This window comes from Perna viridis, chromosome 13, assembly GCF_037379345.1.
Source record: "Perna viridis isolate PV_CMFRI_1.1 ecotype Kerala chromosome 13, ASM3737934v1, whole genome shotgun sequence".
Classification (NCBI taxonomy): Eukaryota; Metazoa; Mollusca; class Bivalvia; order Mytilida; family Mytilidae; genus Perna; species Perna viridis.
The window spans coordinates 20,014,885-20,029,840 of NC_142457.1; the positions used below are offsets into that span (position 1 = coordinate 20,014,885).

Genomic DNA, 14,956 nt, shown 5'->3' on the forward strand with positions numbered 1-14,956 from the left:
GAAAACAAGTATTAACAAGATTTCCATTTATTGAACAATAATGTATACTTTATTTTAAAAACATATTTCATTCTGTTCTGAAAAAAAAATGAAAAACAAACAACTGTTTACAAAGTAACATCAGGTAAATTTTTAACTTGATTGCTGTGGTAATCATTATAATTGTGAATAACTTCATAGTTACTATTATGTATTTTTTCGTGGTTAATAAGACTTTTCTTGTGCTTAAATTTTTTATCACACATTTTACACAAAAACTCTACTTGTATTTTATCATGTTGATGGGATTCAGTATGGGAGATAAAGTTTTCTTCCTTGTGAAATGTCCTATCACAAAGTTCACATCTGTAATGTATTGAATTCTTATATGTTTTAATGTGTCTTGTCAAAAGTCTCTGCTCAAAAAATCTTTTGTTGCAAAAAGAACAAACAAATAACTTCTCACCCTTGTGTTGTATAACATGATTTTTTAACGAGCGTTTGTCAATAAAACGACGGTCACAGAGTGAACATTCATAAGGCATTTCACCAGTATGAACACGGATATGGCGCTGTAAATCATGGTTATCTCTAAATCTCATGTCACAAACACCACAGATGTAGGGTTTAGGGAAGGAGGTATTGCCAGGAAGTTCACTGTCAGGATACTCATGCACCCTTTTATGTCGTATTAAGTTATATTCATCCCTATAAGACTTATTACACTTGTCACATCTATAAATAGGTCCGTCAGTAGTGTGTGTTCTCATATGTCTCTGAAGATGTGCATTACGTTTAAACTTTAATTCACAAAGTGTGCATTGGTATCGCCTCTTCACATCATCCTGGTCCTTTGGTAGTTTAGATGGCATTAGATACACAGACTCACTAATGGATTGCTGAGGAGGTATGAGGCCAAGGCCCTGTGACATACTAGATTGCTGAGGAGGTATGAGACCAAGGCCTTGTGACATCTTAGATTTAACAGATTCAATTATGGCAGCCTCAACAGATTTTCCTTCACTAAAATATGCTGAACTTGTATTTGCTTTATCGCTAGGATACATTGCAATGTTACATCTATTGCACATGTATGTTTTGCCTTGTGGATACTGTATGTTTCTCTGAGAAGCATGTGACCATGGAAGCACTTCTTTACAAAAAGAGCAAGAAAATAACTCTGAATGGTCACTACTCAAATCTTGTGGAATAGTTCTTTGATGTTCTTTGTCATTATAAAAGTTGTCTTGCACCTTTTTCTCATATAAACCCATTTCCACCTTTTTATCATCATATTCAATGTGTGATGATTCATCATGTGGCTCACTGTCAGAAAAATTAAGATGATGTGGCTCACTGTCAGTAAAACTATGATGATGTGGCTCACTGCCAGGAAATCTAGGATGTGGCTCAGTGTCAGTAAAGCAAAGATGATGTGTGTCACTGTCAGTAAAACAAGGAAGACGTTTCTCATTGTGAGTAATTTTAGGACAAAGTGGCTCATTGGCAGTATAACTAGGAAAATGTGGCTCACTGGTCATAAATCTAGGATGATGTGGCTCACTGTCAGTAAAACTAGGATATTGCAGTTTAGCACCAGTGTAGCAGCTTTCAGGATCAGCAAAACTGTCCACTTCAGTTTTAATGTTTGAAGGTAAAATATACATATCTGGCTGTTCACTAATATTATCCATTATCTCAGTACCTTAAAATGCCTTAAGGGAATCTGAAAATACAAAAGAAACAATGCAGTTAAGCAGAAACTAAGACTTACTAAGTTAGATCATCATCATCATACCATATCAAACTGTATGTTTGTAATATTATTATACATTATATATGCATACATGAACATGTGTATACAGGTGTATATAGATACACATGTACTGTCACATAAATATGTACATTCATTCACCTAATACAAGTAAATTGCCAATTGTGATTAATGTAAATAAATTATATAAATAATGTTATTAAAGACCCATTCAACTAATAAAGTGTTGCAATTCTAAGATACACAACCAGGCTAATAGTTACAGGCCCCAACCATTGCCTTGGCCACGCTTTATTTGTTGTACTATTGTTTGAAGCTGGTTATAAAGGATAGGGATAGTTCACTGACAAACTAAACAAAGCAGCTCTGATCCTAATTAAATTATTGATTAATCCCAAAAGGGATAAGATGTATACACATCTTTTCCTGATTATCAAATATTCTGTGGCGCTTGACCTGAAAGTAATAAATGTGCATTGTTTGTCAGTGCGTTTACTTCTCGGTCTTGCTAATAAAACAATTAGGTTAAAACAATATAATTTTTCTGGTTAAAACAATACCTACATGTATAATTTTACTAATATTCCTGTTGTCCAGGGCTAGGTAGGTCCCTCCGTGGTTGGGAAACCCTTCAAATTTGTATGACTAAATTGTTTACAAATAAGGTAGTAGTTTAGCTTTTTAAATTTTACACTATTCGTTCCAAAGTTCATGTAGATTGCCAAAAAAACTGAGGACATCTCACCTAGTCCGAATTTCCTCTGACCCTGCAACTCTCCTCTTTTTTATTTGGATATTGATATCCAAATAAAAAAGAGGAGGGTTGCAGGGTCAGAGGAAATTCGGACTACATCTCACCCTGACAAATTATGGTGATTTATCAGACACGGATGTGTCTAGCGAACATCGAACACCTACGAGAAGTTTGAAAAGTTCGTTCAATGCTATATGATAAAAATGCTAATGGTAAAAAAACAATACCCTTTGAAAAGTAAATATCTAATATTCTTTGTAATGGTGAAGCCGGAACGTTTAGAAATTCCGCGTCTGACCTAGAATTATTTTTATTGTTTACTTCCGGCAAATTTATTATCTCCCTTGAGGCAGAATGGAAACTGGCGGGGCAGAAAAACCGAGTCCTTCAGATTCTACACTGATAAGCTTTGACATAGAGGTTAATTATAAGTTGTATTGTATATTTTAATTTTGAATTAAAATAATTTCTGTTTTTAGGCTTGGCCTTAACGGCTAAAGCCGTAAAATGTGGTAGGATCTTAAATGTGCATGTGTTGCATGTATGTGTAACGTTATGTCTTTAATCCCTTATGGGATGCTTTTTGTTTTGCCTGGTGGTCAAAACAAAAAAAAATATCTCCAGCGCCGAATCCCAAAAGGAATTATTGTAACCTGTACATTCACCAGCTTTTCCCCATCAGCCAAAATTTTCATTCTTATGGTATGTTAAGAACATGGGTTACACATTTTAGACAATACCCTGAAATGTTCACATGCAGGTACATGGTAGCACTCTCCGATTTCTTTAGCTGTTAACCAAGGGATCAATTAGTATTAATATGAGTAAGGTGAAACCTAATGCTCCCCAAAAAAACATAAAGTAAAAACCCCTTTCATGTTTTTGTCAGCTCTGATTTTATTTTATATAATGTACTTATAACCTTCCAATATGGACAATTTTGTAATGATATACGGTTTTGATTGTCCTAAACCATATCCTAATTGTTATGGTCTGAAATGTCTGCTTTTTGTTTTGTTTTCATTTCACAATTTTAAAGTACCCAAGAATTATGGGTAAAGTTGATGACATATTTTCATAAACAACTGGATGCCATACTGCAGTATATTTTGGCCAACCCTATCTTGCAAAAGCTATGATTTGATTTGTATTTAATCATTGAATCTAGCGAATATTTTCCAGGACTGGTTTGGTTCTCAATTGCATTTACATTGTATATGCAAATGAAGTTGCCATGTTGCTGTTTTTTAGCCTCTGAAAATGAAGGTACAAACCGGATATTGATGCATTTTTTGGCCATAAGTATGCAGAACCAAGTTGATAATACAACCAATAACGTTCCCTTTCGGGAGCGTACATGTATTTCAACTAAAGTGGTGTGTTGTCACTGTAATATAAATGACTATGCTTACCATGAGGCATAGTGTTATTGAAAATGAAACAAATGATAAAGTTTTTAAAGATCTTCACTTCTGATTGTTTACACACATGGCCAACACAATTTAGACCTGTTAAATTGACAGTATTTATCCAAATGTGCAGTAGAAATAAATCTTTGTTAAATAATTGACTGGTCATCAGGATCCATTTTCTCCTTGTCAGTCATCATAGGTTAACACTGATCAACTGATTATTTTTGCATTTCCTGTTTAGACAGCAGTTTACAACTTTTGTCAGATTGACTCTTGTAATAGAAACATATTAAATCAGAAGGGCATTTTAGGTAAGGGCAGAAGGGCCTGGTGCCCTTTTGAATAGGGCTTGAATAGGAATTTGGTCAATTGAAACTGGCATTCAGGCAAAGTTGTAAATTTTGGTCAAACAGATCCAGGTTTGGCATAGAATACCGGGTTTTATCACAGAAGTACAAATGTAGTTTTCTTTAAAAATGTATTAGTAGGTCAGATCAAATACTTGTAACATTGACATTTTTAAACATTTTGTTTAGTTTTGTTTGTAAGCAGTTTTGACTAAAGCTTCATTAGATAATTTAGTTAGTGATAAAATGTTTTGCTTTGATCAAAGTTTGAGTGTCAGTATTATGAATTTCTATACATTCAAGAGTGAGCTTTGCTTGCTTATAAAAGAAATGAACTATAAGCTGATTTCAAAACAATGAAATGAATATACCGGTATTACATGTAAGTGAAAGTATTCAAAACTAAAGTTAAAACACAGAGCAAAAAGCCAAAGTAAACTGGATATCAACAGTTTTTTTTCTGGCCATGGTGATAGTACAGCTATTATTTTGTTATTTTTTTTATGAAACTGAATTTTTTGTAGCTGGATGATTCTGACTTTCAAGCTGATCTTCCTCAGGTAGAAAATCCGACTCTAGAGAGCATTTTAAATGAGGTGAGTAGATGGCTGACCAGTATGATGGTGGAAAATCCAACTTTAGAAAGTATTTTAAATGACATGAGTAGATTGAGTAATCAAGGGAACCAAGAACTGTGAGAAAACCAAAAGAATGTAATCCAAGGGTAAAGACTAGACAGGAAAAATAGACATACACAACAAAGAACATGAAATAAATACAATAATACACATGAAAAAACAAAAGTGAATAGGCAACCAAGACTTCACTTGAAACTGGAAGAATGGACTAGGTGCACTGGTAGGATAGACCTGTAAATGTGAAATACTGTACAAGTATTAATTTTTATCAATTGAACATATTCACTAGGTATTATTTTTTTAGGTTTCAAAAATGATAAAGGTCATATACATGTACATGTATAGTGTCATTGTTAGCAGTAGACAATTTTTTTTAGTAGCCAAAGTGGCCAGTGCCAGCTACTTTTCATTAGCCACATTGAAACTGAAATAGCCACATAAAAAAGGGAAGAATTGTTTTTGGAGTTTACTTGCTACAGTGTATGTACAAAAAATTGACAAATTATTTTTAAGTGTTCTTGTATGTACAAAAGAAGGTAAGAATTGTTTTGTTTACTTGCTATGTACAAAAAAAGGGAAGAATTGTTTTAAGTTTACTTTTGCATGTAAAAAAGTTTTGTTTTGGTTGCAATACCAAATTATTTCTTACAGAAAAAAGAAACAATGTCAGAAAAATGAAGATATTTATGTCAGTAGTAATAATATATTGTATTAATGACTTCTATAGCAAGAAGAAGAAGAATCTTTGTTAGAAGATGATGATGTATCTGTGCCATCATCTATACAGTTGTTTAAGGATGCTGGGGACACATCGTCATTGTCCAGTCAAGATAGTCTGCTTTCTGACAGACCTCGAAAGAGGGAACGGTAAATGGTTATCAGATTAAATGTGTACTGACAGATATCAGGGTTAGCCTTTATTAAGCCTGTCTTGCTAATAAACTCTAGGTCTGCAGTTAAATTAACCTGACGAGACATGATAGGAGTCTGGTTGCTGGGTATGACCTTTGATAGTTGAATGCTACAGAGTTACTTATACAGTTAAAAATCCAACAAATGATAATATGTTTATTTAATGCTCATGTATGGAGATTATTATACACCCACAGACAAAGTTTGGTAGGAATCAACCCGTCTGTCAGTCAGTCCATTTGACAACAATTTTTTGTAAGCACAACTTCTTAACAGCTGAAGGGATTTTTATGAAATTTAATATGATGGTTGTGTATCATATCTAGATGTGCATGAAAATATATTATTACTATCAGAGGACTTCAAAGGGAGTTTATCCAAATTAAGGGTTTTACACAAGTGCAACTCCTTGTTAACTGCTCAAGGGATTTTGATGAAATTTCATAGGAAGGTATGGTATCATAATGTACCATATATACATGTACACAAGTATAAGTCAATCCACCTATATGTCGGACCCCCCTTTTCAGTCTAAAATTTCTGTAACTTATCGTTGACCCAGTGTTCTCCCCATACTTTTAGCTCACCAAAATTGTTGGACAACTTCTTGTTTAATTTATTGTCCTTGAAAGGCAATATTCAACCGGGTGAGCGATTCCGGCTCCTGGAGCCTCTTGTTGAATAGCCAAGTGCTTATTGGCATAGCACAGCTCTTTTGGTCATTCTCCATAACTATAGCACAGAACCAATAGTGCATTCTAAATAAAATTAATTACTGATAGCACAGTGCTTATAAATCATAGTGCTGCAAAGTACAGCACTATAATAGCCTAGGGAGAACACTACTTGACGCACTTATAAGTCTGACTTGATTTCTGTCAGCTGCATCACAATAGTATAACATTCCTTTATTACAATGAGTATACTTGTTTGTTTTGATAACTTCAATAAATTTTGAAATAAATAATTACAAGCCAGACTGGAGTTGTTTTTAAAGTATTATATTTAAATTCTTGACAAGCCATGTAAATTGTTTAATACGGCCATTTTTTCATTCATTCTAATTTTGGTACAACCAATAACCCAAATTAAAATCATAAATATAGGGAACAAAAAAGATTAAAACAGAAAGTTCATGATATTCATGATACTCATTTATGAACAAATTTTTGTAAGTTAAAAGGTTTTATCCGAAGAAATTAGAAAAGCTGTTACAAAAATCTGACTTATACACAAGTATATATGGTAGATGTGCATGAAGGAATATAATAACTGTTGGAAGACTCCAAAGGGAGATAATTCAAATTAAGGGTATTACACGTTAAAACAGCACAAGTTCAACTCCTCTGAAACCACTCTAGGGATTTTGATTTAATTTTGTTGGAAGTTACGATATTATATGTAGATGTGCATGAAGGAATATAATTACTGTTGTAGGACTCCGAAGGGAGATAATCCAAATGAAGGGGGTTCACATGTTAAAACCTTGTAAGCACAACTCCTCCTTAACCCCTCAACAGATTTTGATTTAATTTTATAGGTAGATTGGGTATCATATCTAAATGTACATAAAGGAATATAATTACTGTTTGATAATGCCAAAAGGAGATAATTCAACAAAAATTTTACATTTAAGTCCATATGAAGCGGGTGGTATTCTCTCTTTGTGTGATGTAGTACATTTAAGTCCATATGAAGCAGGTGGTATTCTCTTTTTGTGTGATGTAGTACATTTAAGTCCATATGAAGCAGGTGGTATTTTCTCTTTGTGTGATGTAGTACATTTAAGTCCATATGAAGCGGGTGGTATTCTCTCTTTCTGTGATGTAGTACATTTAAGTCCATATGAAGCGGGTGGTATTCTCTCTTTGTGTGATGTAGTACATTTAAGTCCATATGAAGCGGGTGGTATTCTCTTTTTGTGTGATGCAGTATTTTAGTAGAAGCTTCTGTAAGAGTAATGAAACCACAGAAGAAATATTTTTATCAATGTTTTTATTTCAGGATGCGGAAAAGCATTCATTATAAAATCCATGGATCAGTGCTAAGACCCAGTAAACTAAAGAGCATATCTGCCCAGCTTCTGTCTGCTGCTGTAGGTATTAGCTATAGCTAACCAACCAAAACTGTCATTGTGTTTATTATACATAAACTTTTTGATGAAAACAGTCCTATCAGTTAATATCATTAACTTTGATAGTAACCTATTATAAGTTGTATTTAAAAATAAAGATTTCTGAGTGGCTTTATTATAAGTACATGGAGATCTGAATGGCATTAGGATAAGTACATGGAGATTTGAATGGCTTGAGTGTTAGTACATGGAGATCTGAATGGCTTGAGGGTTGGTACATGGAGATCTGAATGGCTTTAGTATTAGTACATAGAGATCTGAATGGCTTGAGTGTTAGTACATGGAGATTTAAATGGCTTGAGTATAAGTACATGGAGATCTGAATGGCTTGAGTATTAGTACATGGAGATCTGAATTGCTTGAGTATAAGTCAACAAGACTTTTTTTTAACTGTTGTGGAATTAAATTCTACTTTTTATCATTGAATATTGAGATTATTTAAAATTAGAATTCTTATGAAAGTGCTTGTTTATCTAGACTCCAATGTCATTTCAAAATTGAGAATAGCTTTGTAAAGAACTGATTACTGTTCAGAACTATAATTTTATTGTAGGATTGAGTTTATGCTAGAGCACTTACTGCTATAGTCAGTAAAATGTATTTATTTTATTATAGGATCGAGTTGATGCTGGGATGCCTACTGCAATAGTATGTATTCACCTAGTCTTTAGGATTTAAATACTCTTTAAAGACAATGCTAATTGTGGATAATGTTGGCTGAACATTGGAGTAAGAATGGTAAAATTAGCACAAATAATGTTATTTCAAATGATATAAGAAGAACGTATAAATCCAGCATCAATTAAATTGTATAAGTAGCAATGGAATTACAATACACGTAAGGACAATTGTTTCTCCAACACTCAAGTCAGAGTTTTAAATCTGAAACACAGTGTCAGTCCAATTTTTTTTGGTGAAATATACAGACAATCATTGACCTGGGTGAGAAATTTACCCAGCACGGTGAAGTTAATCTCATTGATCACTGCCAAAAATATGGACTTTGTACTATAGGTAACTGATCTCCTAAATTTACTGGGGATCCAAGGGAGTCCAGGGAACTTGTGAATTCTCAATCCAATACGAGTCAATAGTTGATTTGTCCAGCTGTTGGTATAATAAAACAGTGGATGTGGTATAAACAATTGACAAATATTACATGAAAATCGTGAAAAAGACATTTATCTTTGATAAATACTTCATAACTGTCCTGCATTGAGTTATAATTAATTGCAGTCCATTTTATGACCAGGCACACTTTGGAGACATTGTACAAATTTATACAATGTGTTCATTTGAATTTCTATAAATGGACAAATATGTGAGAGGTTTGTCAAGGGATTATTTTCATAGGGGAGTCAACATTAGTCGGCATCAAATAAAGTGAGAAATCATTTAAAATAACTAATCATTGAAACTAAGATATATGTAGGTTGTATTTGAAACATACTTTATGTCTCAGAGTTAACTTGATGCATTTTTAGTGATCAAAAGCAACCGGCTGAAGAAGACTTAACAAGGTCGCCTTCTCATCTTAGTTTGGACAATGTATTGTAACTTATTACTGACAATGTTCGCGGTCCTGTTTAAGGGTTCTGCTTTGCATTTCTTATATATACATTATCTAGGTGGTTTTGGACCTGTAAGTAGTTCCTTTTATTTCTGGAAAAGTGTAAAATTTAAAATATCAAAAGATTACTTAATAAAAATAGGATGTAATATTTCTACATGATATCTCCCACTATGGAGATAGCTGTACATAGAATATAACACATCAACAAATGATGAACATGTACAATATAAAAAAATAGAATGTTCCAAATTTTTAATGACATGACTAAATTTGTATCCTACCTGGAGTGCTCCAAATTACCTGATAAACAGAAACAGAATATACATCGTATCTTATATGCCTCATTGATTTTTACCACTATTACAATATGCAAATGGTCGTTGTTGGCTAGGTGGAATCTGGGTGTTAAACACTCACTATATTGGTGTAACACCTAGTTTCACTCAGGTCCGACTCAAGTGTTAGAGAACCATTCCACTCTTAGTGTAATGTACATACATGTATAACATGTAGTAGTCAAAATGGCAGTTAAATCTTAATGTTACATGACTGTTTTGTCATTTTATACATGTAAGTTTTTATGAAATGACTTCAAAATGATATATTTTTTTTAATTTTGAAAACTTCATTTCAGGTTGTGTCATCCCTGATAGTCAAAGGAATATCTCATGGTTTAGTTTTGAAAACTTTATTTCAGGTTGTGTCATCCCTGATAGCCATAGGAACATCTCATGGTTTAGTTTTGAAAACTTCCATTTCCGGTTGTGTCATCCCTGACAGCCATAGGAACATCTCATGGTTTAGTTTTGAAAACTTTATTTCAGGTTGTGTCATCCCTGACAGCCATAGGAACATCTCATGGTTTAGTTTTGAAAACTTTATTTCAGGTTGTGTCATTCCTGATAGCCATAGGAACATCTCATGGTTTAGTTTTGAAAACTTCATTTCAGGTTGTGTCATCCCTGACAGCCATGGTAACATCTCATGGTTTAGTTTTGAAAACTTTATTTCAGGTTGTGTCATCCCTGATAGCCATAGGAACATCTCTTGGTTTAGTTTTGAAAACTTTATTTCAGGTTGTGTCATCCCTGATAGCCATAGGAACATCTCTTTGTTTAGTTTTGAAAACTTTATTTCAGGTTGTGTCATCCCTGATAGCCATAGGAACATCTCATGGTTTAGTTTTGAAAACTTCATTTCAGGTTGTGTCATTCCTGATAGCCATAGGAACATCTCATGGTTTACTTTTGAAAACTTTATTTCAGGTTGTGTTGTCCCTGATAGCCATAAGAACATCTCATGGTTTAGATTTGAACACTTTATTTCAGGTTGTTTCATCCCTTATAGCCATAGGAATATCTCATGATTTAGTTTTGAAAACTTTATTTCAGGTTGTGTCATCCCTGATAGCCATAGGAACATCTCATGGTTTAGATTTGAAAACTTTATTTCAGGTTGTGTCATCCCTGATAGCCATAAGAACATCACATGGTTTACTTTTGATAACTTTATTTCAGGTTGTGTTGTCCTTGATAGCCATAGGAACATCTCATGGTTTAGTTTTGAAAACTTTATTTCAGGTTGTGTCATCCCTGATAGCCATAGGAACATCTCATGGTTTAGATTTGAAAACTTTATTTCAGGTTGTGTCATCCCTGATAGCCATAAGAACATCACATGGTTTACTTTTGATAACTTTATTTCAGGTTGTGTTGTCCTTGATAGCCATAGGAACATCTCATGGTTTAGTTTTGAAAACTTTATTTCAGGTTGTGTCATCCCTGATAGCCATAGGAACATCTCATGGTTTAGTTTTGGTCTTTGGTAAGTTTTCATTAAATCTAAAAAAATTTCAGTAGAAAACAACTCCTAAAGAATTGATCAGGCGATCTATGAGTTACGTGTATATATTATAACACTTACTGAGATATTTGTAGAGACAGAGAAGAAACATGTGACAAGGTACAGAAACAAATATAACACACTAAGTGAATGTGTCCACATAGATACAAAACAATTTATAACTACACTCTGATAGATGAATGAATATTTCCACCAAGTATGACGCTTTTTCAATTTGCATGTATTTTTTTTACAGAAATTATAAAACAAGTTTGGATTTACCATCTTGAAAGGAGATTTGATTATATTATAAATAGGGATTGTATATATTGAAATGCCCTTTTGTTGTCATGAATGTGCACTATACAGTGTATAACCAAATTTTATGACCAGATCCTAAACAAGTGTTAAAGTGGTGCCTTGGTAGTACTGCAGTAGGAACACAGTATGGTTCAGTGTCTGCTCTAAGTTTCAATAAAGACTGCACTAGACTGCTCTGTGGATTTGCTAAAGGACAGGTGAAAAGTTATTTATAATATGGATATTGTTTGGGGAACCAAAATTAATGTTATTTTGTTAAAGTCCAATTTTAAGAATAATGCTTTAATTTCTATCAATATTGGTCTATAAAGTAAGTTGAAATATAAGTACATTTAGGACCCTGTTTTTTTTAGAGAACTTATGTTGTTAAAACTCTCTGTACTATACATGTATCACTATCCTATACTTTTTGATAAAGGAGGAATACCTTTTAGCAGAGTATGTATTATATGAGTATATATCTGCATATACCATGTCTTTTTTGTATTCAAAGGGAGATAATCAGTAAATTTTTGTGACCTTTTTCATGGATGTCGTAATTTATATTTATTACAGATAACCATGTGGGATTTGACTTCAGGGAAGTTACTAAGGACAATAACAGATGCCCATCCACCTGGTACTGCTGTTCTACATATAAAGGTTTGAGACAACAATTCTGACATTGATACAAAACTACCATCCTCATTTTATCTAAACACTCATATATGTCATTGATAATTTAGTAGATTATATAAATAATGTGCTGACAGGGGTCCAAACATATTTAAATATTGATGAAAATGAAATTTATAACTTTAGAAATATGTTACTTAAATGATTTTGTCATCCCCTCTTGACATTTCTTTTCAAACTTTTACGTAGTATTTATATCTACTTTTTTACAATAAATTGTGATGTGTTTTCTCCTTTTTTGCATCTATTTTTATAGTTTACAGACAGTTTAGTTTTGGCTGTTTGCAGTGACAGTGGTGGGTCTGTTTTTGAACTGGAATTCAAGTATGTATATTATTTTGGACTTAACATTTTCAGTAAGTCCATTATCATACCTGTTAAATTTTTGAAGTCCCTATTTGGAAGATTGCTCATTTCCACCTCTGGTTTAACAAGTCTCTATGTTGGATATCTCCAACATTCCAAAACTGGTTTACAAAGCCAATATGTTGGAGATATAACACATTCCACCTTCGGTTTACAAAGCCAATATGTTGCAGATCTCCCACATTTCACATTTGGTTTACAAATCCTATATGTTGGAGATCTCCTACATTTTACATTTGGTTTACCAAGCCACTACATTAGAGATCTCCAACATTTCACCTCAGGTTTACCAAGCCACTATGTTGGAGATCTCTCACATTCCACATCTGGTTTACAAAGCCACTATGTTAAGAGATTTTCCACATTTTACATCTGGTTTACCAAGCCACTATGTCAGAGATATCCCACCTTCCACTTCAGGTTTACAAAGCCACTATGACGGAGATCGCCCACATTTCACATCTGGTTTACCAAGCCACTATATTGGAGATCTCCCACATTTCACATCTGGTTTACCAAGCCACTATATTGGAGATCTCCCACATTTCACATCTAGTTTACCAAGCCATTGTGTTGTAGATCTCGCACATTCCACCTCTGGTCCACCAAGCCTATACTGTTAAAGTACTTTAATTCATGGATGCCAATATTCGTGGATTAGGGAAGAAACACAAGTTCGTGGATTCATGATTTCGTGGCTTTGAGGTTTTAAGTATACACATCAATTGGTACCCCACAAACAATAGTACTCAAAACTCTTCTCCACTGACACTACTTGACCAATTGGAACCAAACTTGGTATGAATGTTCCTTCGGGTATCCTGCATAGAACTAACATGGAGATTTTTGATCTGTCGAAAAACATGGCCGCTGTTACTAAAAATAGAACATAGGGGTCAGAAAGTTTTTTGCATTCATCGCCAAAGCTGTTAGGTTCATCCTAATTCTGACTGAATAAATGCTTGATGATATTAATCTGTGATCAAATTTTCATTTTAATCTGTTAAACCATGTTGGAGTTGTTGCCCTTTTTGACATTTTTTTTTGCTATTTTTAATTTTATTTCTTTCAAAAATCTTCTCCTCTGACATTACTTGACCAGTTGGAACCAAACTTGGTATGAATGTTTGCATAGAATTGTTGGGGTTTTTGATCCGGCAAAAAACATAGCAGTCATTACTAAAAATAGAACATAGGGGTCAGACAGTAATTTTTCGCATATATATCCAAAACCTTTAGGTTTAGCCAAATTCTTTCAATCGCTGAAATAGTCCTTATTATAAGGCCTACAAAAATGTCCTATGATCAAAGTTGGCATATAACTCCTTGTGAGAGTTATCATCCTTTAAAGATGAAAGTTTTCAGCCAATATCTTGAAGACTATAATAGATAGAAAGAAACTTTCAGTTGCAGAAATGATCCTTATGATAAGTGCTACCAAAGTCTTTTTGAGTCAAACTTTTTGGACATCTCCTTGTTAAATTTGTTGCCCTTGAAGGGCAAAATTCAAACAGGTGAGCGATTCAGGCTCCTGGGAGCCTCTTGTTTCCATATAAGTCTTGTGAGTTCAATTACAGGGTTCTCCATGGATGATAATTTAACCATGGAACAAAATTTTACGGCACATTCAAGATGTATAAATTTTCCATTTTATAGTTTTTGGGTTTTTTAGAATATGATATTTATTTCATTAGTGCATTCTTTCCTTACCAAGAGAAAGAACTGATTTGTTTGTTACCTGTGTTATGAAAGCTCTTTCTTTTCTATTTCTAGGAGATTGATTGGTGTTAGAACATGTGAATCAAAGTGTTTGTTTTCTGGAAGGTATGCTATATAATTGTTTTATTTACTTTATTTTTTCCTGGGAGATGTGATATAAATTTTTTATTTACTTTATTTTTGTTCAACACATTTTTTGTTGACAAAGCCTCAAGATAAAAAACAAAAATAAAAAATTTGGGGGTCAATTTACATTTAATTTTAGTACAATGAAATTGGTCCTGTAATACAGTAAGTTGTCTTAAAAGACATACTGTAAATTCAGAAATGTTGGCAAAGTTTTATTAATGCAAAAAATGAATGTGAAAACTTCTTTGTTTACAGTACTTACTTGTACTTATATAAACATGTAATTAAAAGAGTGAAAGTTTCCTTCAGAATGTACCATGCAATAGATATGAGTTATCGTATTATGCGCTTTGTCAGTAGCTCCTTGATTTCATAATAACT

General features: G+C 33.4%; 2 protein-coding genes across 3 annotated transcripts in view; one reads left to right on the forward strand and one right to left on the reverse strand.

The window, feature by feature from the left end:
- Window positions 1–11: 11 nt before the first annotated feature.
- On the reverse strand, window positions 12–2,810 carry LOC148599874 (uncharacterized). 2 transcript variants are annotated; one of them, XM_088559109.1, is made up of 2 exons: window positions 2,735–2,810; window positions 12–1,705 (listed from the first exon to the last, which is right to left on the reverse strand). In XM_088559109.1, the coding sequence occupies exon 2, from the start codon at window positions 1,671–1,673 to the stop codon at window positions 108–110; it is 1,566 nt and encodes a 521-aa protein (XP_088415235.1). In that variant the 5' UTR covers window positions 1,674–1,705; window positions 2,735–2,810; the 3' UTR covers window positions 12–107. The 2 variants fall into 2 exon arrangements, with proteins under 2 accessions (XP_088415235.1, XP_088415237.1); XM_088559111.1 differs by lacking the exon at window positions 2,735–2,810 and adding an exon at window positions 2,318–2,565.
- A 24-nt stretch (window positions 2,811–2,834) lies between these two features.
- Window positions 2,835–14,956, forward strand: part of LOC148599875 (vacuolar protein sorting-associated protein 8 homolog) — a 72,831-nt gene continuing 60,709 nt past the window's right edge. The window contains exons 1-10 of the mRNA XM_088559684.1: window positions 2,835–2,927; window positions 4,791–4,862; window positions 5,632–5,771; window positions 7,821–7,911; window positions 8,566–8,598; window positions 11,293–11,347; window positions 11,759–11,883; window positions 12,242–12,328; window positions 12,618–12,685; window positions 14,501–14,551. Coding sequence (XP_088415810.1) covers window positions 2,862–2,927; window positions 4,791–4,862; window positions 5,632–5,771; window positions 7,821–7,911; window positions 8,566–8,598; window positions 11,293–11,347; window positions 11,759–11,883; window positions 12,242–12,328; window positions 12,618–12,685; window positions 14,501–14,551 — 788 coding nt within the window. The 5' untranslated portion in view covers window positions 2,835–2,861. The remainder of the gene's footprint in view (window positions 2,928–4,790; window positions 4,863–5,631; window positions 5,772–7,820; window positions 7,912–8,565; window positions 8,599–11,292; window positions 11,348–11,758; window positions 11,884–12,241; window positions 12,329–12,617; window positions 12,686–14,500; window positions 14,552–14,956) is intronic.

Coding starts and splice junctions, on each gene's coding strand:
- LOC148599874 (XM_088559109.1), bottom strand. CDS start 1,673: ATGGATAATATTAGTGAACAGCCAGATATGTATATTTTACCTTCAAAC.